The following is a 26,541-nucleotide window of genomic DNA, read 5'->3' as shown; positions in this document are numbered from 1 at the left end:
TGCTGAAGTCACGTTGGCAATGTTTGGATTTCCAAACGGTTGCTTAGAAAACTAACCGAGACCTAAGACTCCCAGATAAGCCTCAGAGTCTTTCCCGGGAGTCGTTTATTTATTTGATCTTAGTTCTGACCTAGAGCCTCCACCTTCTCCAAATCACCACGGTGGTCGAAAAGGGCCTGTGCTTGGGAAATCCTTCCTTTGTTGGCGATTCTTGGACCCAAACCCTGCATTGGGCATCTGACACCCATAGGCCCATGGTTCAAACCCAGGCAGCTCTTTCCAAGTTCCAAATAGGGACTCAGTTCTGCGCATCTGGCGGGTGTGTCCAGATTGCAGTCTTCGCACCAGGCATCCAAGAACGTGCTTCGGACACACGCAGGGTGGTGGAAACGGGTTCTTGGTTTGCATCAGGGCTGAGGGGTGGAGTAGCTCCAGCGCCCGGAGCGCGCAAACGCTCACACTCCCCAAGCCAGGGCGCGGCCGCTCTGGGCGCGAGGTCCCAAACCAAGTCTCCCGCTTGGCCAGGAGCCGGGGCGTACCCTAGGTCCCCGTCTGGGGCCGCCGCGAGTCTACCCTGCGGCGCGCACTCCTGACCCGGCCCCGCCCCGCGGTGGCCGCGAGTAGCGGGCGGAGCGCAAGCAGAGAGGCGCTCTGGGCTGTGCGGCTCCGCCTCTCCTCGGTGTTGGGGGAGGGACAGAGGGACCCGGCGGGAGACAGAGAAAACCTGACCGACCGGCTGGCGAAGAGCTGCATGCAACCGGTGGGAGGCCGGGCCGGCTGGGTCTGAGGCTCGGGATCGGGCTCGGACCGTTTCCCGGCGGGTCCCTGGCGGTGAGCGCGGACGGCCCGGAAGCGGCGGCTCTGAGCTGGCAGGCGGAGGGCTGTCTCCTGCGCCCGCCTGCCCGGCGCGGTCCGAGGATGCGGGGGGGCGATGCCCGGGGCCAGGGACGCGCTCTGTCACCAGGCGCTGCAGCTGCTGGCCGAGCTCTGTGCCCGTGGGGCCCTGGAGCACGACAGCTGCCAGGATTTCATCTACCACCTGCGGGACCGTGCCAGACCCCGGCTCCGCGACCCAGGTGAGTGCCGCCACCGCCGCCTGGAGGGACCCAAGGGCCTTGGGCTGGGACTTGGGGCCGCACCGGGGCCTGAGGCAGAAGAGCGACGCGGACTGGGAGAGGGCGGGGGGCGGCCACCGAGCCAGGAGAGGGATCAAGAACCATCGCTCTGTGGCCTGATGCTGTAGCCAGGCGGGGACTCGGGCGGTGGCTACTGCACGGAGGCCGAGTCCGGGTCGGCTGGGGCAGGGTTGGAGGGACCACGCCCGCCACCTGCGCTCCCATCGCCAGGGCTCCTGGGGGCGGCTCCCTAGCTCCGAGCTACGCTCTCCACTTCCTGGGCTATCTGCATTCAGAGCGAGGTGAGGCCAAGGCGGCCTCGGAGCCGTGGGAAGGGGGACGAGGCCAAAGGAAACTCTGGGAAGTTGGGAGTTGGGGACGGCCTCGGGCTGGGGCCGAATCCCACTGGGTGCTGCTCATCGTTTCTCCTGAGCGTCTAGTTCCTTTCCTTGGTCTGGGGTGAGAAGGGCGGGACGCGATCCGGCGTTGGGCCGGGGACAGGGAGCTTTTCGTCTTGGGCAGACGGGCCTGAACCCATTCCCGGCAGGTCGCACGGCGTGGAGGTGGCCTGGGCCTGGGCGCTGGGCTCGACCAGCGACTACCGCCGGCCACACTGGGGTCCGTAGGTTCGTCGGTCCTGGCTTGTGCACCTGTAGTTATTCCTAGTGAAAGTTGCAAAGCTCTTAACTTTGGAAAGTTCATTTATTTTGGCATTTGACCAATTAAGGTTGGAGGAGGGAGTTTTAGCGGAGCCATTTGCTTTTCCCGAGGTCCTTGTGTCTCCCAGGTCGTCTCATCCACTACTGGCTAGTGGAAAATGCATTCCTTCCAATGTTTGCTTGAGATGTTTCTCACCTGGAGAAAGAGTTTTCTCGAATATTCTCCCAACCTAAGTACTTACCAGAAAAGCATAGTGTGGTTAGATTGTTAAAAATGGGATGAGAAAATGGCCTTTCTCTTGATATTGCTATGTATAAATATTGGAAATGAGCTATTGCCTTGCAAAGTATCATGGACGAGCTGAAACCAATTTATTATATAAAAATCCATTTATCCAAAAGATAAATTAAAGAATTATTTGATTTATAACGAGTGTCAACACTGAGCCAGACTTAAATAGTGTCTCCTTGATATATTCAAGATGGGTGTGTGGGGTGAAGTCATCTGCTAAAATTTAAAAGTTTATATCAGATTTTCCCTACTGGAGGCTTTTTTTCTATTGAAAAAGAAAAAATATTGTTTTCCATTGCCAATGGTTATATTAACTAAGTTTATCGAAGATGTCCTAAGTTGGGGAAGTTCGTCCTTAAGCAGCAGAAGCAAGACAATTATTTTACATGCTTTGCCCAAAGCAAGTGTTAGTATTGAAACATCTCACTTCCTTGCCTATGACCGGACCACGAGTTTTCCTTGTTATCCCACATAGGCAGTTGTCTTTGGCTTTACAAGAGACGATGGATGAGGCCTATCTTTGAATCACATATTTTTGGCCAGTTTTCTGTCTCTGCTCCTTTTAATCCAGGGGCTGGATCCTGTGTTTTCAGGTTCTCTTCAGCCCCTACACCACGCAACCCCTGAGAAAGATTCACTAAGAGGACTTCTTACAAGAGTAAATCTGATTCCTTGGCTGAGGAATAGCTATAGATAGGAGTCGACCTTGCTGCTCTGAATTCCTGATATTAGTGCTCTCCTTTCTTAAACTAGGACACAGGGTTTTGAAGTAGCCCCATGCCCCTCTGGCTCTTTGGTTTGTGTTGGAAAGTAGCCAGCTCATGAGGGAAGGGGTGGGGGTGGGGGGTTCAAGTGCGAGGTGAGAGGAAACGAGGCCAAAGATTACATCCTAAGTGCACCCTCTCCTTCAGGACGCTTTTCCCTTCATTTCCAAATCTCCCTTCATTTCCCTCCTTCCTTGCCTTGTCGACATTAATTCTTACATCAGATGCATTTGTCTTCATCCCTCTGAAGCAAGAGTGACTTTAATCTCTGAACCCTAAAAGCTGAGTAGCTAGAAAAGCTGCACCACACAACACCATGTGAATAATGTCCCTGCTATGATAGCGTGAACCAGAACAACCATGCACAGCAGCCCTGAGACATGGGTTTCTAGAGAGAGTCATCTCTGTAAATGGATGATTTCTTTTTCTGTAAAGGAATCTACCTGAATGCCATGTCCTAGCTTTCTCTGTTATTGTCCATTCACGGCCACCCAGTGATAGCTAGGTTTCCTCAAGCTCAACTAAGGACTTTGGTTATAAAAGGAGAAAAAAGATATAATTTCCTGTGGAGAGCAAAGTGACCCTGCATCTAGGAAATTTACTCATTTTTTCAGAGGTGTGGAAAGACTAGGGCACAGACCAGTGGGCCTGAGCCATCAGAAAGGTTATTTTTTGTCCAGGTAGTTATAGTGCCCTGTTGGGGGAGTACAGCACCCAGATTTCCCTGACTTGGTGTTCACAGAGGACTTGATGCAATTGTAATTTTAAAAAATAAGCCTAAGTTACAATTGGAACTGAAGTGCCTCACACAGTCTGTCATCTGTACCAACTTGTGGAAAGTAAAGTGCTGAGTGTGAGCACTTTCGTCCATAGAAAGCAATTAGAATGTGCTGTTGGTTGCTTTTATAGTGTTTTATATGTTACTGATGTGGGACATAAACTTGCAGGCCTCAGAGACTAGCCTTTAAGGCAGAGGGAAGAGCAAGTGCAAACGCCCTGAGGTGGGAGCATTATTGATATGATTCTAGAAATGGTGATTTCAGAGGTGGCTGGAGAGGCGTGAAAGAGATGGAGAGTGGTAAGACATATGGTCAAGAGTTAGAGAGGGTGGATCATGCAGAGTCTTGTAAACCATTATAAAGACTTTGGTTTTACTCTGAATGAGATACGAAGTCATTAGAAGGTACTGAGTGGAGAAGTGACAACACTTTGACTGCTATGTTGAAGAGCAAAGGTGAAGTCAGAGAAACCTCTTAGGAAGTTATTTCAGAAATCCAGACAGAGGTGACAGTGACTTCAACAGCGATAGTGGCAATGGAGTTGATGAGAAGTAATTGGATTATGAACGCAATTTGCAGGTACAGCCACAAGTATTTATTGAAGGAAGAGATGTGAAAGGTGAGAGAAGGGCAGCTAAGGAAGCTTCAAAGAGTTTTTGACCTAAAAATTCCATGTACAAGTAGAAGTCTTCAGGAAGAAGGTAGGGGTGAGGAGGGAAATCATGAGGTTTATTTTTTATTTTACTTTAACTTTTTGTAACACATTAAGTGTGTGATGCCTCTTTAGATAGCCAGGCTGTTTTACAGTTAAGTGACCTGAGGTATGACTATCCTCTTTAATGTCAATTGCTCTATGCTTGTATTTTATAACTGGAGACTTCGCTGTCAAGAAGATTAATTGGTTGTAGAACAGCATGTATTGTTAGAAGGTTCTCCTTGTAGGGAATTAAAAGGTATCTTAAATTTCTACCCATGGATCTTGATTATACTTTTTTTGATCAAAAAGCATTAGTCTTATCCCTCTTCTCCATCATATACCTTTAGCTACTAGGAGGTAACCTAGCCTAACTTCTCTAGATCCACTCTTTTGAAGGAACAGAAAGGAGGATTGGATCATGTAATGTCTAGGTCTTAAACATGTTTTTATCATTTTCTTTTTAAGTCTTTTCTTCTGTAGGGTGCCAAGCACTTTATGTAGGTCATTTCACTAGTCCTCATAAGTCTCCTAAGCACTCATCTGTGTTCCAGCAGCAGTAGCAGCTTCTGGGAGCTTGTTAGAATCGGAGAATCTCAGTTATGTCCCAGACCCACTGAATATGAATCTGTATATTAACAGGATCTTCAGGTGAGAGTTGTAGGCACATTAAAGTTCAAGAACCATGGCTAAAAGTGATTGATATATATGAGTAAACTGAAGTGCGGAGAAGTAAACTAGCCCAGGGCCATGGAGTCCATTTAAAAGAAGAATTGGGTCTAAGTTAAAGTAGCTTCTTAGGTACTCACATCACATATACTGAAAACTGAGGAGTTATTGTCAATGAACATTTTCTAGGTATCTTTCATAAGAGCCACCCTTAGACCTACTTTCTCTCTTCTGTACTTGTATGATGGATTTAATCCCCAAGTGTAGGTCACATTCTATGTAGTTATAAAGATTCAGCTTAGTATTTTTGATTATGAATTCTGTTATCCAGGATACGGGTTTTCCATTCATGTTCCAACTCCATATTCTGAAGATTTTTTGTGCATGTTCTCTGTGTTTGTACCCAAGCTCTAGAAAAGGTTCAGCAGGTCAGAGTGTGAAGCAGAGCCTTAAGACTCGTGATTAGTGACTCTTCTCTCCACGTAAATATTACTCTATTCAAGAAAAGCTTTTTCTAGATCACTGGTTTTCAACTTTGGCTGTACGTTAGGAATACTTAGGGAGCTGGAACAAACAAACAGAAAAAACAAACAACAACAAAAAAAACTACCAATGATTGGGCTGCACCCTAGATCAGTTTTAAATCACAGTCTCTGGGAAATGGGCCTGGTATCAGTATTTTTAAAATTCATCTATTGATTCTCATGTGCAGCCAAGTAGAGAACAACCTTTGAGACCATTGGGCAAAGAATGCATCCACCTAACCCTTCTCAGCTCAGTTCACATTTGTTTCTTGCAAAGTTAGGAAAGATAGTATCAAATACCAGGAACCTTCACTGTTACCCTGTACAGCTAGCACCCATATCAACTGATTCTTAAATTTCTTTTCACAACATTATCCCAAATTTTTATTTTGAGGGCTCGTTGAACATGTCATAAGGCTCTATTATGTCCATCCAATCTGAGAGGGGAAAAAACAAACCAATCAAGAAAAATCTTGTCTAAATAGAGTGTCATTAAAAGGTCAGAATATAGAACCTTCACGAATGTCACCTTATGTTAAATTATAGTCAAGTCACTTATTAGAAAATGTACATGTAAAATAATAATTAAATATAGTTTCTATGAAAAAACCTCCAAAATATTCATCAAGATTAAATATTAGCCTTGATTCAAATTTTTCTAAGATAGTCAAAAGAGAATCAATCTTGAAACACTGGATGTTTATGAATAGACCTTGGTGTGATTATGCACAATGGGATTAATTTTTTAAAGTTAATGTTAATTGCAGTCAGGAAAAAGAGTCTTCTAAGGAATGAGTGGCATATTGGATGCACAATATGTGAATATCTAATACGCATTTACTTCAGTGACATTTTAGGGCTCCTTCATAAATATTTTATTTAAACAAGTGTGTTTTCATCTCTGCGGTACTTCTCTACATGGACCAGTGAGTGGTTTAGTCATGAGGTAATTATTAAGAGGGGAAAACAAAAGCAAATTGTGGTAAAGGCATTGCAGGCAGCCCTATGGCCAGCTGCCTCTTTCACAATAAACAATCAAAGACACAAACTTTTTGATGTGGGATGAACTCTCAAGGAAAAATTAAACCAACACCTAAAGGAAATCATCCTAAAATTTTCTATTATGTATAGAGCATAGATGTTGCTTGCACTGAAAAAGCATTGAGGTACTTTTATGTTTGTGGTGCAAGTGCAATTTCCCATATAGTTTGCTTAAAAACATTCGTAATCTCTTCCTAACAGGTTGATTCGGGGGAATTAACAAGTTCACACTCCAAAGTGTATAGAGAAAGTGGAGGAGCTTAGTGAGAGGCATAAATGGGGGAGCAATCTCACTTTTAAAAGGATAAGTATGGAGTACGTATTTCTATTTTCTGAATGAAGTTGAATAAAATCACCATTTGTGGAGAAGTTTTCAGTTTTCACTGCAATCTTGGAGCAAGAAATGTGCATCACAACTTCTTTTTCTTTCAAATGTTTCATTTGGTGGGCTCTAGAAAGGGCTTTAGACCACATCAAATCCTGAGGACTAGGCTCTGCAGATCTCTTTGAAATCTTCATATGTCCTTGAACATGTATTTTATCACACAAAAAATTTAAATCAACATTGATAGAACTGCACCTGAGAGAAAAAATATCTTCCAGTACATCAAGATGACAAAATGATATAAGCAAGGACTTTGGAGTTAGAATCTGACTGCACTAGTAAGTGCACTAGTAAGGTCACCTTAGTGACCTTGAGTAAAATATTTCACCATTCATTTTATTCATCTTTAAAATGGGAGTGGAAGATTGCTGTAACACTGTGCCCAGAGTAAATGCTCAAATAACGAATCAGTAAATTGATGTTTTTGGTAGTATCACCTGCCCATGTTTCCTTTCAGCTATAGTCCACAAACATGTTTATGTTTTACCACTTGTAATTATTTGTAGGCTAAATTTATTTTTTACTGTTTTGTAAACTTAGCATTTTATTACCTCTTATTAGCTGTGTGTTCCTGGACACGTTATTTAACCTCTGTGTCCTCATTTTCTCACCAGTAAAATGTATTACTAGTATCTGGGTTACTAGTATCCAGATAAAGTATAGACTGCCAGTCCAATTTGAATTTCAGATAAACAATGGGTAATAATGCATGGCACATAATTATACAAAACAATTATCTGTTGTTTATCTGAAATTCAAATTGAACTGGGCATCCTATAATTTTATTTGGTGATGCTGACAACGCTATACTAGTACCTAACTCACAATGCATATGAAATACCATAGTACCTGGTATATGCTCACAGTAATACACATAGTAAATGCTCAATAAATACTAGCCATTATTTCTATTATTATAATTTTCCCGTTGTTAGCACTTATTATTATGTAATTATTATTATTGTGATGACTATGTATATTCCAAAGAATGGCTATACCTTTTTTATTTAACCATTCTTTTGAGGCTATTCTAGCTCGTAATTTTTTTTTTTTTTTAGTATGAATAATGTCTTGTATTTATAGTTCCCTATTTCCTTTTGGGAAAATTTTTTCATGATAAATTATAAACAGTGAGCCCTAATTGTTTTCGGTAGATCTATGTTAGTTAGTCCTGCTACATGTCAACAGTAAATCCGCTAGTGAATTAGGTGTATAATGTGAACAAAAAGTTGCTAATTTAACATGGTTTAAATAGCTGCCTAGTTGTTTCGATTTGTGGGGTTTTTTTGTTGTTGTTGGTAGGACTGAATATTTTTTGTTTTGAACCTTATATTTACTCTTATGTGATTTTTTGTGTTCTCTACCACATTCTCTATCATGTGCCAGTTTATTTTTTGAGAATCTTAAGGTTTTTTCTACCAGTTTCCATTAATTTAATTTTTTGAGAATCTTAAGGTTTTTTTCTACCAGTTTCCATTAATTAGAATGTAAATATTCTGTCAAATTAGCTCACAGAAGGAGTATTGTATAGTGAATGAGCTCAGATTGTCTGACTATAATCAACCCATTATATTAAAGTGTCTTTTGAAATTTCAGGGGTGCTTCAATAAATAGGGATTAGTTGTAACATTCTTTTCCAATGCAAAATGCTGCATTCATTAATATGAAATATGAGAAAAGTTGTTATAATTTGAATCTCTTTTCCTTTGTGTTTTCTTTCCCACTCCAAACCACCCCACCCTACCCTTATGTAGCTGTTACTTAACCACATTGAACGGATCAATCTTTTCTAGTTATAATTAAGTTAAATTCCAAAAGCATTTATTGAGGGCCCCTTAAGTGCTATGTACAAGGTTGGGCATCTGTCATTCAAAGATACATTAGACATGCTTACTGCCCCTATGGAATTGACATAAAACAATAATGGCAATTAATAAAATCAAGAAGGGAGATATCTACTGGATACAGTACAGAAAAAAGAGTAGAGAAGTAATTAGCTGACTTGAGCGGATCTGCAGAGGCTTCCAACAGAAGGCTATTCTTGGGCAGAAGAGTTTGCCTGGAATTTGTTGGTGGGAAGAGCGTTCTAGGAATTTACAAAGGTCCTAACACAGAAGAGGATGAATTCTGGGTAACAGTAAGTTGAGTGTGTTTTGCGAATGTTGAGAGATGGATCTGTAGTAAACAATGGTCAAATCAGATCACGAAAGCCCCCGTATGCCATTGCCAAAATCCCACTGAGGGCTGACTGGAGTGCTCTGATACAGAAATCTTGAAAGAAGTACAGTTTATATGATAAGCTCAAAGCATCCATTCTCAGCAAAGCACACCAGGAGATTTCAGTTCCGTAAATGCAACTTCTCAAGTCTTCCTGGTTCCTCATGGAAAATATACTCAGGTTACTGGCAAAGATGTTCTTTCTGTCCAAGATAAGGTCCTCACAGATTGGAATCAATGAATGGAAGTTTACCCATTTTAGATCTCCAACATGTCACCCGAAACCCATCTGTAATTACCTTGAATAGTTGTAAAGACTGCCTTTAGCAAGTTTAGTCATCTGGTTCAAACATCTGGACTCCAGATATAATTCCTGACTATGCCAACAGTGACATCTTGCTTCCTTGCCTGGTTATTTAATAATGGAAAAAGCAATGTGTTCAGCTGCATTGTAACTACCCAGTCTGTGGATGTGCACAGTCTGTTTTCTCTGAAGTTATAGGCCCCAAGAGGGAATAAGCATGGCAGGCCTGCCTAGTGCTCACCAAACCATGCTGTAGAGATGGTTGTTTATTCTGTGTACAGGGGCTGCCAATTAACAGGCACAATTTTTAAAAATAATTGATTGAATGCCCTTAAGTGGGTCACATGCTGTCCATTTCTAATATCTGCCTCCTCGTCCCCACCCCATACATGTACACTTTGCTTATCACATTTTTGGGACATGCCTGCCTATTGAAGACATCTTAGTTTGTATCAGCTGTAGCACTGCAGAACCATTAAAAGAGTTTACGCTGAAAATTCAGGTGAGTTTTAACCCTTAATTAGGTATTCTGGAGACCAGATGAATATTGATTGGAGAGGCTGTAGTTGGGGATGCCAGTTATTTGCTCATCATATGTTTATTGAGCATCTACTAAGTACCAGGCTCTGTCCTAAGTATGTACAAATGTAGATATCTAGACACAGTATTGTACATACAGTAGGGAATCAAACAGAAAATTAAATGTTTGTCCTCATGAAACTTACATTCTGGTGAGAGGAAAATGATAATATATATGTAAATTATATAGTATGTTAGATAGTAGTAAGTGCTAAGGAAAAAAAAAAAACAAAGCGTGGAAAGAGACCAAGACATAAAGACTAAACTGGCATCACTGAGAAGTTGACAAATGAATAAAGGTTAGAAGGAAATGTGGGAGCAGGATACACGTGTAGCAGGGGAAGAGCATTCCAGGCAGGAGAGCAGCGGGTACAAAGGTCCCAAGGCAGGATTGTGCTTGACATGTTTAGGTACTAGCCAAGGGTTAGTATGACTGTAGTGAGGTTGGTAAAAAAGAGAGTAGTAGTAGATGAGGTCAGAGAGGTGATGGCAAACTGATTATAGGCCTCTATAAGCCTTTTTTAAGTGACTTTTACTTGCAGTAAGATAGGAAGACATTAGCAAGTTTTATCAGAAGAGAGATAACATCTGACTTAGGAAGAGAAGGGATCACTCTGACCAGCACATAGAAAACAGACTATAGGAGGGTAAGGTTGAAGTTAGGGAGAGGAATTATAAAGCTGTTGTAATCATGTAGGTGAAAGATGGTGGTGGCTTGGACCAGAGCGATAGCAGTGGAGATAGTAGGAGGTGGTCAGATTCTGGGCAGCTGGAAGGTAGAGAAGACAACATTTACTAATGGATGGATATTGAATGTGAAAGAGATGAGTCAAGACTAAGACTGTGGCCTGAGCAGCTAGGACAATAGAGTTGCAGGAGAATTAAGCTTGAGGGGAATGACCAGCAGCTCAGTTTTTGATGTGGGATTTTGCAAATGCTTATTAGTGAGTCCAGTGGGGATACAGACTAGACAGTTGGATATATGAGCCTGGAGTTTGGGAAAGATGGCTAGGCTGAGGATATAAACATGGGAGTTGTCAGCATGTATGTGATATTTAAAATGAGTTTGTCTGAAATTATCTAGGAAGGCAAAGTGAACAGGAGAGTGAAGAGGACCCAGACTAAGTTCTAGAACTGTCCAACAGTAAGAGGCTAGAGAGAACTTGAGGAACCACAAAGGAAGATTAATGAAGAGACACTAGAAATGAAAGAGAAAATCCAAGCAATAGTGTTGACCTGGAAGCCAAGATGAACAAGAAGGTAATCAAATAAGAAGGAATAAGCAGCTGTGTCCAGTGCTACTGTTAGGTCAAGCAGAATGAAGACTGGGTACTCACCATTGCAGGTAGCGATGCAGGGGTCATTGGAAGTGATGTTGACAAGCATTTTTGATAGAGAGGTGGGAAGAAGAGCCTGATTGGCATGGCTCTAAGAGAGATTGAAGGGAGAGGAATTGGGGCAGTGAAGACAGAATATTCATTTAAGTTTTTCTGCTGACAAGAGCAAATAAAAGGCATAGTAGTTGCCGGTGAGGGAAGTGAGATCAAGAGTTGTATTTGTTTATTTATTTATTTATTCATAAGTTTCAAGACTTAACAGCACCAAGGTGATGGGAATGACTAGTACAGAACAAAAATTCATGATATAGGATAAGGAGGGGAGGATTGCTAGAATGATATACTTGGTTGAGAAGTTGGGTATATTTCCCAAGAGTTCAGTGTAGGCATTTAGGCACCACAGGCACATAGATGATATTTAAAGCCAAAACACTAGATGAGCTTACTGTCTTAATCCATTTGCACTGCCCTAGCAAAATTACTATAAGCTGGGTAGCTTATGAACAACAAACATTTATTTCTCACAGTTCTGCAGGCTGGAAAGTCCAAGAGCAAGGAGCTTTCAGATGCAGTGTCAGGTGAGGGCCTGTTCCTCATAGAGAGCACCTTCTCTCTGTGTCCTCACATGGTGGAAGGGGTTTCTTTCATAAGGGCATTAATCCCATTCATGGGGGCTCTGCCCTCATAGTCTAGTCACTTCCCCAAAAGCCCTAGCTCTTAGCATTTTTCATACTAGGGATTAGGTTTCAACATATGAATTTGGGGAGGACACAAACATTCAGACCTTCACACTTACCAAGGGTGAATAAAAAATAGAAAAGAAGTCAAACAACTGGTTAGAAGTTAGAGAAATGTGCAGGAACAAATAAGGAGACTGAGAAGGACCAGAAAGTAATGTGGGAGAAAAATCAAGACCATGCTGGCTTGGAAATTAAGAAAGTATTCCTAGGGGGAAAAAGGATCCCCTGAGTTAAACACAGCTGATAGGTCAAGTAAGATGACAACCAAGAACTGACCATTGCATTTAATAACATGGAGGCTAATTGGTGACCTTGAACCGAGTGGTTTTGGAGGAGTGGTGCCTGAGTGGAATTGGTGAAAGTCTAACTAGAGTCTTTTAAAAAGAGAATGAGAGGAGAGAAATTGAGGGAAAAGTAAGCAATTTTTTTGTATTATTTTGTGAAGGGAAAGGGAGGAGAAACTGATTCAAAAGAAGGCTTTTAAAGGAAAGACAAAATAACTATGTATTCTGGAGAGAGGGAAAAATGATGTAGAGGATTGAACTGCTGGAGTGATGTGCTAAGTAGGCTGAGTAGGTGGGTTTTTCAACAACACTTTATTCATTGTCAAGAAGTCAGGGCAGAGTATGTGGGCACAGGTGGGCAGATGTGGTTTGGGAATCTTGCAGAAGTTTGCCTTCTGATTGCTCTTCTATTCTTGGTGAAATAGGAAGCAGCAAATTTATAGTCTGAGTGGGGATGGTTAGGAAGTAATGGCAACTTGAAAATAAGAGAGTTATAAATGTCTAGGAGAGTGGAAGAGCAAATTGATTAGGGAAGGAAGTGTGATTGCCAGGCAATACCAAGGGCCTGCTTGAAGTTGGCGATCATGAATTTAAAGTGATTTCCATCAGCATAGGTGCGTGTTTTTCTTCCATGTTCAACTCTTTTTGTGCAGTCATGGAAGAGAGGGAAGTTTGTGTTTAAGCCAGGGTTGTGTGTATGATGAGGAAAGAGTGGCAAAAGAGTTGAGGGTATATAGAATAGATTGGAATGATTGATTCTGAAATTTCATCAGACCAAGGAGAGAAAAGCGGATATGTAAAAGGATTAGGGGTAGTGAAGACGTGGTAGGATTAGTGGGTTGTAGGTCCTGGAGGGGTGGAATGCTTGTTGAAAATGCAGTGAGGAGAAGAGGGTCGGAGAGTGAGATATTTGAAATCAGCATTCTGGAGGAGTTGCAATTGTTGGCATGACCAGGTCCAGAACATGATCACGAGAGGCACGATGGGGAGAGGGGGACAAATGATTGAAGATAGGAGCTCAAAGAACTACAGGCCCAGGGTTTTGGAAGTGCTATCGACATGGATATTGGGTTTGCTGAGGATTTTGACGAAAGTAGTTTTGGAAAGTGACAGTAAGCCAGCAATTGGGCTCTTCCAGGAATGTGGGGGAAGCGATCTGAGGAATGATAGATGTCTGCAACAAGATGGGTGGTTGTGGTGTAGTGGTGTGGTCAGACAGTGTGAGATTTAAATCTGGGTATTTTTAAAGAAAACAGCAACAGGCAGTAAACTATTAATTTTTACTTAAGTAGAAGTGTTGAAGGAATATTTTAAGGCAGTAGAGATGCCTTAAGAGACATTTAAGAGATAAAATAATTCGTAATGATATGAAATAGAGAGATCCTGATTCCCAATTTTTTTGCGTATGTGCCTGGAAAGATGTCCCTATAACTTACTAGGTTTACCACAGGAAGTCAAGCACATTTTGTGGGAAAATCATGAGATTAATTTTAAACACATTAAGTTTGGGATGTATATGACATCTCATGCAGATGTCCAGGGCAGTTGACTGGTGGAAAACTGGGAAGAAGTTACTGGAAATAAGGAGGGTGAAAAATGATTGAATGTCAAGGCCCCTTGCAACTCATAGATTTTTGTAAAGTGGTTCCCGGTTCCAGCTATGCATCAAAATCAGTTAAGGAACTTTTGAAGACACAACTACCCTGTCCCAAGATTGACCAAATCAGCCTTCAGGGGTGACATCTAAAATACCTCTACACAGCTAGGGTTGCAAATGACATGCACTTACGGCCTTCATGGTTTACAATTACTTTTTACAGCCCCTTTGTCAAAATAAATGCTCAAACTGTCTATGTAAAACTTTTATAAAATATTAGGCAAAGAAACCCAAACTTGAAAATGTGTTTTCTATCTATGATGGATTCCTTTTTTTTTTTTAACCACAATGAATTTTCTCAAATTATTAGTAAGTACAGCTACTCTTGGCACAATTACTAATAAATTCTGTAGAAAATTTAGCTCTAGGATGTAACTGTAGTGTCCTAGCCCTAAGTAAAATCATGGTCTTCTTTATCTCTAGGCAAGTAATATGATTATCATTTGTCCTTATTTTAGGATAACCATGCAGTACATAAACCTTGTGAAAACTCTAACTAGGCCATGAGGTTAGAGAATAACATGGTTGCTTGATTCCTGTAGGCTATAAATCATCCTAGCCAATATGCTCACTTCTTGTCAGAAAAATCTGCGAAACAGAGAAAGAAACTGGACAAGAATGAGGAGGCCACATTAGAATCACTTTTATCACTTTTAACTTGGGAGTCATAGGATCCCAAGTTAAACATATTTCCATTCTTATTTTTTCAAATAATATGAATGTCAATTGCTAGCATAGCTGAGCTAGCTCTGAAGGCTTCCCAAATCATTTCAGAGGGAATGAGAAAACAGTGCTGCTTGCTCTTCTTTAATCTGTTCCACCGTGATTGCTACTTTAGATTTAATATAACTGTAATATCGCGAATTTATAGGTCATCCTTCTTCTGGGGCTTTTAAAGTACTTTGTGTGTATTACTTTAATTTTTAGGGAACTCAGATTAATCGTTTTATGGAATCTATTTCAGAGGGAATCTACAAAAGAGAACTAGAAAATCCCCCAAAGTGTTTCTTTTCTTTCTTCCAGATGCCTTTGGTAGGAAAATTCATTGATTCTAACTCCACACTGCTTTAGAGGCCATTTATGTGTGGATTACTGTTGGCTTCTCTTGAGGAGAATCTAATCCCCACAAGTTCAGTTAGAGAGGATCCACTCTGCACGCTGATAAAGATTAAAACTGCAGCTCTTTTCCATTACATTGTCTTCTTTTTTTATCTTTTAATTTTTGTATTATCTTATGCTTCAGTAATTCAATCACATCTGCCTTCCCAGTGCCTCAGTATGTGGGAACCGGGAAGTTAAATTGGGCAGATTAACAAAACAGGAGGTCTACTTCATGTGCCTTTATAGTAAAATGTGATGTCTTAGGGTTTGCAGTGGTGTCCCATAGTGCTAGAGACAATCATCAGATTTGACCCAGGGAAACTCCTGGAGAAAAGTGAGTAGTAAATAGTGGCCTTAATGATGCAATTAGAACATGGGGGATTGTCAGAAGAGGATCGGAGTTAGCTTTGTAATACCTGATTCCTTAAATGTTTAGGAAATAGTTTAATTAAATATAGTAAAATATTTGTCTACTGATTTATATTGCTTTTAATCTTCTCTTTTTCCAAAATCTCATGCTAATTAAATTAACATTCCTATAAAAACATACTGAATACAGTATACGTCATTAAGTGAGACTTAGGTTCATAAATAGTGCAATAAACTATAAAGACTTAGAAGTCATAAACTTTTACTTTTCATTAATGAAGCAATCTGTAAATATATAAAACCAAGTTTGTTATAACTTTACAAATTAGAAAAATGAGAATTATGTTGGAGACTACAATACTTCACTAGTAATGGAATGCATCAAATAGACAAAATAAATACACAGAGGATAGAAGTTATATAGTTAAAATAATAAAGAAAAATCATATTGACAAAACACTTAAACAATTAATCAGCACGTGATTAATTTTTTAGACATGACAATACAAAGGAAAAGTTAATTCCAACCGGTAAAAATTGCATGCGCCACATTTACTGACCATGAAATAATCAATGAGCGATTAAGAAGTAACAACAACAATACCAAAACTCTAAACACTTAAAAATTGAACTCTTTCAGAGATCTCTTGAGTTAAAAAAATCAGAAATGAACACTGAAATTATAGACGTTGAGAACACAATGGAGTATAACCAAAGCTATATTTAGATGAAAATTTCTAAGTTGTTAATAGCAAAAAAATACAGCAATAGAAAAAAAATGCATTGAAGAGCCCAAAAATAGAAAAGTAAAGCAAATCAAAAGAAGGAAAAAAAAAGAGCAAAGCATCAGTAAAACCGAAAGAAGAAATTACTGAATTAGAAAGTGAAAAAAACCCAAAGAAGCAGTGTTAATAAATAAAACCCAGGTGTGTCATTCTGAAATGAAAAATAAATATTGTGCTATTCTGATTAAGGAAAAAATGAGAAAGCACAAATATAAAGCAAAAAGAACAAGAAAGAGGATTTAATAACAGATATAGAAGACGATAGAAAGCATAAGAAAATGTCATATATGTCAATGATGTAGAGGTACAAATTAAGTGGAAGGCATAAACATCTTAGAGTGAGTATAAAAATATTTAGAAGAGATTGAAAGGTGGTCAAAGAACTTTCTGTGTAGAAAGGTATAGGCCTAAATATTTTTATAGGTCAAGTAACAAAATATTAAGTACTACATCAGCCCTCTTATTTGTTGGAGCCACAAATAGTCATTACAAATTTGTGTTGTCATTGCAACAAAAGTTTTCAGTGAGCACAAGAATTAAAGGTCATCAGCACTTCCATTAACAATCACTGTTAATACTTTTACCAGAAGTGGAATTGCTAGGCTTATGCACATTAAATATTTTGATATAAAATTAACAAATTGTCCTCTACAAAGGTTAACAATTCATATACTGTAGAAACTATACTGTGGCATAGAAAAAATATGGAAGGCATCCTAATTTACTATGTGAGGCTAGTATCACACTAATATCAAATCTGACAAAGACAATAGTAAAGATATCTTGATACCAGTCTCAGTTAAGCACATAAATATATTGTAAATAATAGTAAAACAAATACAGCTTTGTATTAAAAATAACGATGTACTGTAACCTGGTGAGGATTTAAGACTACAGGAATGGTAAAATACTAGGAAGCCTAGTATTGCACAGATAGGTTTTTTTGTTGTTTTATATATATAATTATTTTAACTTTTGACGATTTATGCAAAATAAGTCACAAACTTTACACATTTTCCTCTATCTCCAGTCATTCTCTGATTTTAAAAATATAACCGTATTGAGACATGTTTTACATATTGTAGAATTCACCCTGAAAGGGTACAATGGAATTATTTTTTAGTAAATGTATGAAGTTGTGCAAACATCACTATAAATCAGTTTTAGAACATTTTCAACATTCCAGGAAGATTCCTCATATCAATTCTCTGTTAATCCCTGACTCAGGAGACTACTAATCTACTTTCTGTCTCTATTAATGTGTCTGTTCTAGACATTTCATATAAATGGAATCATACAATATGTGATCTCTTCTGAGACTGGGTTCCTTCCCTTAGCATAATGTTTTTGAGGCCTGGCTATATCATAGCACGTGTCATTAGTTCTTTCCTTTTTATTACTGATTAATATTCCATTAGATGGATGTATTTCATTTTATTTATTCATTTACCAGCTGATGGACATTTGGCTTGTTTCCAATTTTGTGCTATTGTGACATGGCAATATAGTATCTGGTAAAGATGGCATTTCAGATCAGTTGACGGGGGGAGAAAATGGGTTATTCAGAAAATGGGGTTGAGATAATTGAGTAACTATTTGGGAAAAACATTATATGCCTGCTCCCAAAATTTTTCATGTGGTTTAAATTTTACAAATATAGCTGCTAAAATTCCAAAGGAAATTATGTGATAATCATTTTATAATCAGAATACTGTATAGATGACAGCAAAACAATAACAGCGGGTTAGACACAGAGATAAATTTTTAAAATTCTTTCATGTAAAGAGACCTAGGAGTAGTCTGCCCAGGTCTGAGAGGCTCTAGGTAGTCTTAAGATTCAGGTTCCTTCTGTCTTTCTGTGTTTACCTTCTTTAGTGCGTGACTTCAAATTCGAAGTCACATCATGGGCTAATATGGTTGCTGGAATTCCAGCACTTACATTTGCATCCCTGAGAAAGACAAAAACCTCACTTTCGACCTGAGTCTGCTCTTTTAGAGTAACCTTCCTAGAAGTCCCACTCTATACTTGTGCTTTCATCTCATTGATCAGAATTTAGTCATATTGCCATCCCTAGCTACTAGAAGATTGAGAAATGTAGTCTTTTAGCTTGATATATTTTCACTTCAAATGCAATTTAACTTCTCTTATTTTGGAAAAGGGGAAAAACAGATATGGGGTGGCAACTACCAGTGTCTGTGATCTTTGTAGTAGGTGAAGCCTTCCTTGGCATGACCCTAAAGCCAAAAACCATAAAAGACAAGGTTGACAGATTTTGAAAAGCACTACAACAGAAGCATTTTTATTTTGCAAAGTTCATCGTCAGCAAAATTAAAACAAACTTCAAAGTGGGACAAAATAATAACAATGAATGATAGAGGATTAAAATTCTTAAAATGTACTGTTGAAATACATTACACAGTCAAGTGTAAGACACACTTGACTGTGCCTTTTGGAGAGAGTGTATCAATTCTTTGATTACTCCTTAAATGTACAATAATACCACATTGACAATGTTTATTCTCTTATATATATATATTTTTTTTAACCATGTTGACCTTTTAGCAAGAGGGTGCATTTTTTTTTTGTATGGGGCATTATTAGTTTAATTCTCTCCCCTCAAGGGCACATTTTAGGCTCATCCATTAAATGCAGCTCACAAATGCTGTTTTAGGCTATTTGATTTAGGACAGATTCAGCTAGATTACCTGAATGCTCAATTAACTGCCACAATGAGAATCGTTTGCTTTCAGATTGATAAGAAGATCAAATCAGTAGCCATTCTCAGTTCAGTGCTTCATCAGGAAGTGAATTAAAGCAAAACCATTAGTGGTCATTTTTCTAAATGCTAATCAGTGAATTTCAAATTGTAGAAAAAAATTGTGTGTTTTTAGTGGTTATTATAGATGAGTGTTTTGAACTGAGTTCAGGACTTCGGGACATTGAAAGGGGGCATGGTTTCTAGCCATATTACTTAGGCAACAATAATTCCTCACAGCTTTCTGTTAATATCTTCTGATAACAAGCAAGTTGGAGCCAAGTGGCTTTGGCTATTTGGTATCCTTGGTAACCACTGTTAGATAATGAATTGAATCAGTTAAAATTAATTTCTTGTGAAAAGCTGCTTCCATGAGAGGATACTGACTTTGATGTTTAGATGCACAAGATATATATACACACACACACACACACACTTACACACACGTATACATACACACACATAATGTGGAGAGAGTGTCATCAGGTGTGGAGAGTTTTTGCAGGTAACTGCAAAGCCTAATCAATTTAAAAGTGAGAAGAATGAAGGAAGACTGCAAAGGGCTCTGCCTCTAAGAACTGTGCTTCTACTTGGAGAGGGAAGATTTATATAAATAAAGGAATCTGAAGCATAATAGTCACTATTATTTGACTGGAGAAGTAGCCTTTCTTTTCTTGCATCTGCGAATGCTAACTGTCATGACAAAGCTATTTTATTGTTATAGAAGTTTGGGAAAAGATAGAGAACACATTTTTTCAATATAAAATAATACATTATATAATTTGGCTCCAAGCCCACTTTTGATGTCAATTCAGGAAGCATTTTTCTTTCATCTTGATAGGTGCCTAACCTGAGGACCATATCTCCCACAAACTCTGCACTCCCAGAAGTTAACATTTTTAGGGTTATTGCTAGAACATGCAAAACCCAGTGCTGGACTGTTTTTAATGGATTGCGATTTGGTTCAAAAGCAACACTCCTATATCCTGTTGGGTCTGTAGCAAGAGCAATCCATTGTACCAAGATGTGTCCCAGGTCCCTGGCCCAGGCCTGCCAGCCATACATTTCCCTGGAGGGGCAAGTAAGGAATGGATGCCCCTGATTTCAGTCCTATATAGAATTTTAACTACTGCTGACTTCAGAATATTCTGCTTGCTTTTTTTTTTTCTTTTTTGAGATGGAGTCTCACTCTGTCACCAAGGCTGGAGTGCAGTGGCGTGATCTCTGCTCACTGCAAGCTCCGCCTCCCGAGTCCATGCCATTCTCCTGCCTCAGCTCCCGAGTAGCTGGGACTACAGGCGTGTGCCACCACACCCAACTAATTTTCTGTATTTTTAGTAGAGATGGGGTTTTACCGTGTTAACCAGGATGGTCTCAATCTCCTGACCTCATGATCCGCCCGCCTCAGCCTCCCAAAGTACTGGGATTATAGGTGTGAGCCACCGCGCCTGGCCTCTGCTTGCTCTTGGATGAGCTATAAGATAGATATTTAGAGAAAAAATGCAGAAGCTGAGCTGTAAGAAGGTAAGTCAGAGCTTCACGTATAAGTTGGACTCTTACAGTCTTTTACCATTGAATTTGCTTTTGTTCTACATTTAAATACTTCCTAAATAAACAAGAGCAGGACATATCCTGGGCAGTCCATGTAAACTGAATTCAAAGACTGCCTCACCACTTAATAGTTATATAATCTGTGGAGAATTACCTAACTTCTTGGTGTCTCAGTTTTCTTATCTGCAAAATGAGGATAATAATGCTTATAGGGGAACTGAGGGTGTGAGTAAGATCATGACTTTGGGACACAGCATGTCATTTAGAGATCAATTAATGTTAGTTCTCTTATTAATCCCCTCAATAGAAGTCTTTTTAATGTTTCACAAAAATCGGCACGACTGACTTCTGTCCCATTTTTTATTTTTGCTTTCTTTAATTCCTCCATTAATCTCTTTTCTTTTCCTCCACCCACCTTCTAGTGCCCTTATCCATTATTGTTTTCTCTCCTCTTTTTTCATCTTATCCCCTCTTGCTTCATTTTATCCTGTTTGTTTGTTTGTTTGTTTGTTTCTTCTGCATACCTTAAGTGACAATGTAATGCAATCTAGCTATTCACTCATCACGTTTAACAGGAACCTATCATGGACTGGTCACTGTCCTTAGTGCTGGATTTGTGAAAAAGAAAGGCATGAGCCTTGTCTTCAAGGAGATTACCTTCTCATGGAAGATACAGACAAGTAAACAGGCAATTGAAACTCAGTGCAGTAAGGGAAAGTGTGTTTTGTTCTGGTAGCACATAGGAGGGGCACTATCCCAAATTTGGAGGAAGTGGTGTCACGAAAGGCTTCTCCAGAGAAGAAATGCTTTGAAATGTCATGGGAACGAGTGTTCCAGTAAAGCATTTGGAGGAAGAGTTTCTAGTAAACAACATGTGCAAAGGTTTAAATGCTTGAAGTGGCATGTGACCTTAGGGACCCTGACTAAGTCAGGATTGGTGGAGTTGAATTTGGAAGTTAGAGTTGGGGGTTGTTTATGTAATGACAGTTAAAGTCAGAAAGGTAAATAAGGGCTTTGTGGGTCATGTTAAGAATTTACATTTTATCCTAGTCGTAATAGTTATCTATTTTATGATAGAATCTATAGAATATGAATGCAGTAGAAGAGTGGTATAAAGGAAATCTAAGGTTTCTGATTTAGGCAGCTGGGTCATATAAAATGCAGAAGTAGGAGCAGGTAGAGGGAATGAGAAAGAGAGACTGAACTGGGTTTTAGAAATGTGTATTTAAGGTATGTAGTCCCTGTAGTTGTAAATATGGGCCTGAAATGAAAAAAACAGTTTCAAATATTATTCTGAAATTTGATAGTGATTGCATTTTTTTTTAATCGATTTTTCTGAATGTCCTTACATTCTGATGGGCATAGTTAAGGAATTATGGCCCAACTATATGTAGCCAAGAGAGAAAAGTATAAGAAGAACATAGTTAAAGTGGGGGAGAGAACCCAGTATTTATTTCTTTTGAAGGCAATTAGGAAAAAATTGGGAGTGTTTAACCTCTGATATCACAGGAGTTGCTTAAAAAAAACTTGAAGGTTCCTTCTAAGTGAGTCCCATGGCCAGGACATGGCCTAATGGTAGTCTGAGGGAGTGTATGAATGAGGTTTTGGGGTTAGTGATAAGTAAGAGCTTATCCTCCATACTCAATCTCCAGTAATAGAGAGGTCTGCAAAGCACCTAATTTCATTGAATAAAATAAAATTATTACGGGATTTATTTTTAAATGTTTGGAGTTCACAGCAAACTAACACAAGAAGAGAAAACCAAACACTGCATGTTCTCACTCATAAGTGGGAGTTAAACAATGAAAACACATGGACACAGGGAGGGGACCATCACACACCAAGGCCTGTCAGGGGTGGGGGACAAAGGGAGGGAGAGCCTTAGGACAAATACCTAATGCATGCGGGGCTTAAAACCTAGATGACGGGTTGATAGTTGCAGCAAACCACCATGACACATGTATACCTATGTAACAAACCTGCACGTTCTGCATATGTATCCCAGAACTTAAAGTAAAACAAACAAAAAATGTTTGGAGTTTATATTTATTTCTGGCTTGTATGCTTTTTGAAATAAAGTCTTACGATAAAAGTATTACCTGCTGTGCTATGTAGAACTGCCTTTGATTAGTCAAAGCCTGACTTTTCTTTTCCTTCCAGTGGAGTCTCCTCATTAAGGCATTTCTTTTTTTTAATTTTATTTTTTTATTATACTTTAAGTTCTAGGGTACATGTGCACAACATACAGGTTTGTTACACATGTATGCATGTGCCATGTTGGTGTGCTGCACCCATTAACTTGTCATTTACATTAGGTATATCTCCTAATGCTATCCCTCCCCCCTACCCCCACCCCATGAAAGGCCCTGGTATGTGATGTTCCCCACTCTGTGTCCAAGTGTTCTCATTGTTCAATTCCCACCTATGAGTGAGAACATGCGGTGTTTGGATTTCTGTCCTTGAGATAGTTTGCTCAGAATGATGGTTTCCAGCTTCATCCACGTCCCTGCAAAGGACATGAACCCATCCTTTTTATGGCTGCATAGTATTCCATGGTGTATATGTGCCACATTTTCTTAATCCAGTCTACCATTGATGGACATTTGGGTTGGTTCCAAGTCTTTACTATTGTGAATAGTGCTGCAATAAACATATGTGTGCATGTGTCTTTATAGCAGCATGATTTATAATCCTTTGGGTATATCCCCAGTAATGGGATGGCTGGGTCAAATGATATTTCTAGTTCTAGATCCTTGAGGAATTGCCACACTGTCTTCCACAAAGGTTGAACTAGTTTACAGTCCCACCAACAGTGTAAAAGTGTTCCTATTTCTCCACATCCTCTCCAGCATCTGTTGTTTCCTGACTTTTTAATGATTGCCATTCTAACTGGTGTGAGATGGTATCTCATTGTGGTTTTGATTTGCATTTCTCTGATGGCCAGTGATGATGAGCATTTTTTTGTGTGTCTGTTGGTTGCATAAATGTCTTCTTTTGAGAAGTGTCTGTTCATATCCTTTGCCCACTTTTTGATGGGGTTGTTCTTTTCTTGTAAATTTGTTTGAGTTCTTTGTAGATTCTGGATGTTAGCCCTTTGTCAGATGAGTAGATTGTAAAAATTTTATTCCATTCTGTAGGTTGCCTGTTCACTCTGATGGTAGTTTCTTTTGCTGTGCAGAAGCTCTTTAGTTTAATTAGATCCCATTTGTCAATTTTGGCTTTTGTTGCCATTGCTTTTGGTGTTTTAGTCATGAAGTCCTTGCCCATGCCTATGTCTTGAATGGTATTGCCTAGGTTCTTCTAGGGTTTTTATAGTTCTAGGTCTAACATTTAAGTCTTTAATCCATCTTGAATTAATTTTTGTATAAGGCCTAAGGAAGGGGCCCAGTTTCAGCTTTCTATATATGGCTAGCCAATTTTCCCAGCACCATTTATTAAATAGGGAATCCTTTCCCCATTTCTTGTTTTTGTCAGGTTTGTCAAAGATCAGATGGTTGTAGATGTATAGTATTATTTCTGAGGGTTCTGTTCAGTTCCATTGGTCTATGTCTCTGTTTTTGTACCAGTACCATGCTGTTTTGGTTACTGTAGCCTTGTAGTATAGTTTGAAGTCAGGTAGCGTGATGCCTCCAGCTTTGTTCTTTTGGCTTAGGATTGTTTTGGCATTGTGGGTTCTTTTTTGATTCCATATGAGCTTTAAAGCAGTTTTTTCCAATTCTGTGAAGAAAGTTATTGGTAGCTTGATGGGGATGGCATTGAATCTATAAATTACCTTGGGCAGTATGGCCATTTTCATGATATTGATTCTTCCTATCCATGAGCATGGACTGTTCTTCCATTTGTTTGTGTCCTCTTTTATTTCATTGAGCAGTGGTTGGTAGTTCTCCTTGAAGAGGTCCTTCACATCCCTTGTAAGTTGGATTCCTAGGTATTTTATTCTCTTTGAAGCAATTGTGAATGGGAGTTCACTCATGATTTGGCTCTCTGTTTGTCTGTTATTGGTGTATAGGAATGCTTGTAATTTTTGCACATTTATTTTCTATCCTGTGTCCTGAGACTTTGCTGAAGTTGCTTATCAACTTAAGGAGATTTTGGGCTAAGACGATGGGGTTTTCTAAATATACAATCAAGCCATCTGCAAACAGGGACAATTTGATTTCCTCTTTTCCAAATCAAATACGCTTTATTTCTTTCTCTTGCCTGATTGCCCTGACCAGAACTTCCAACACTATGCTGAATAGGAGTGGCGAGAGACGGCATCCCTGTCTTGTGCCAGTTTTCAAAGGGAATGCTTCCAGTTTTTGCCCATTCAGTATGATATTGGCTGTGGGTTTGTCATAAATAGCTCTTATTATTTTGAGATATGTCCCATCAATATCTAGTTTATTGAGAGTTTTTAGCGTGAAGGGCTGTCGAATTTTGTCAAAGGCCTTTTCTGCATCTATTGAGATAATCATGTGGTTTTTGTCTTTGGTTCTGTTTATATGATGGATTACATTTATTTATTTGCATATGTTGAACCAGCCTTGCATCCCAAAGATGATGCCAACTTGATTGTTGTGGATAAGCTTTTTGATGTGCTGCTGGATTAATTTTGCCAGGATTTTATTGAGGATTTTTGTATCGATGTCCATCAGGGATATTGATCTAAAATTCTCTTTTTTGTGTGTGTCTCTGCCAGGCTTTGGAATCAGGATGATGTTGGCATTGTAAAATGAGTTAGGAAGGATTCCCTGTTTTTCTATTTATTGGAATAGTTTCAGAAGGAATGGTACCAGCTCCTCTTTGTACCTCTGGTAGAATTCGACTGTGAATCTGTCTGGTCCTGGACTTTTTTTGGTTGGTAGGCTATTAATTATTGCCTCCATTTCAGAGCCTGTTATTGGTCTATTCAGGGAGTCAACTTCTTCCTGGTTTAGTCTTGGGAGGGTGTATGTGTCCAGGAATTTATTCATTTCTTCTAGATTTTTTAGTTTATTTGTGTAGAGGTGTTTATAGTATTCTCTGACGGTAGTTTCTATTTCTTTGGGATCAGTGGTGATATCCCCTTTGTCATTTTTATTGCTTCTATTTGATTCTTCTCTCTCTTCTTTATTAGTCTTGCTAACAGTCTCCCAATTTTGTTGATGTTTTCAAAAAAACAGCTCCTGGATTCATTGATTTTTTGAAGGGAGTTTTGTGTCTCTATCTCCTTCAGTTCTGCTCTGATCTTAGTTATTTCTTGCCTTCCGCTAGCTTTTAATTTGTTTGCTCTTGCATTTCTAGTTCTTTCAATTGTGATATTAGGATGTCAATTTTATATCTTTCCTGCTTTCTCTTGTGGGCATTCAGTGCTGTAAATTTCCCTCTACACACTGCTTTAAATGTGTCCCAGAGATTCTGGTATGTTGTATCTTTGTTCTCATTGGTTTCAAAGAACATCTTTATTTCTGCCTTCATTTCGTTATGTACCCAGTAGTCATTCAGGAGCAGGTTGTTCAGTTTCCATGTAGTTGAGTGGTTTTGATAGAGTTTCTTAGTCCTGAGTTCTAGTTTAATTGCACTATGGTCTGAGAGACAGTTTGTTATAATTTCTGTTCTTTTGCATTTGCTGAAGAGTGCTTTACTTCCAATTATGTGGTCAATTTTGGAATAAGTGCGATGTGGTGCTGAGAAGAATGTATATTCTGTTGACTTGGGGAGGAGAGTTCTGTAGATGTCTATTAGGTCCACTTGGTGCAGAGCTGAGTTCAATTCCTGGATATCCTTGTTAACTTTCTGTCTCGTTGATCTGTTTAATGTTTACAGTGAGGCGTTAAAGTCTCCTATTATTGTGTGGGAGTCTAAGTGTCTTTGTAGTTCTCTAAGGACTTGCTTTAAGAATCTGGGTGCTCCTGTATTGGGTGCATATGTATTTAGGATAGTTAGCTCTTCTTGTTGAATTGATCTCTTTACCGTGA

At 39.4% G+C, this 26,541-nt stretch overlaps 1 protein-coding gene across 4 annotated transcripts in view; it reads left to right on the top strand.

The window, feature by feature from the left end:
- The first annotated feature begins 598 nt into the window (after positions 1-598).
- Positions 599-26,541, top strand: part of SYT9 (synaptotagmin 9) — a 226,865-nt gene continuing 200,922 nt past the window's right edge. For all 4 annotated transcript variants that reach the window (XR_003722673.2, XR_013404051.1, XM_015115007.3 and 1 more), the window contains exon 1: positions 599-1,076. Coding sequence is in view for 2 of the 4 variants with exons in the window: in XM_015115007.3 (XP_014970493.1) it covers positions 932-1,076 (145 nt within the window). In the remaining 2 variants the exon portion in view is untranslated. The remainder of the gene's footprint in view (positions 1,077-26,541) is intronic.

Source organism: Macaca mulatta, chromosome 14 (assembly GCF_049350105.2).
Source record: "Macaca mulatta isolate MMU2019108-1 chromosome 14, T2T-MMU8v2.0, whole genome shotgun sequence".
NCBI lineage: Eukaryota > Metazoa > Chordata > Mammalia > Primates > Cercopithecidae > Macaca > Macaca mulatta.
This window is presented reverse-complemented; position numbering and strand designations above follow the sequence as displayed.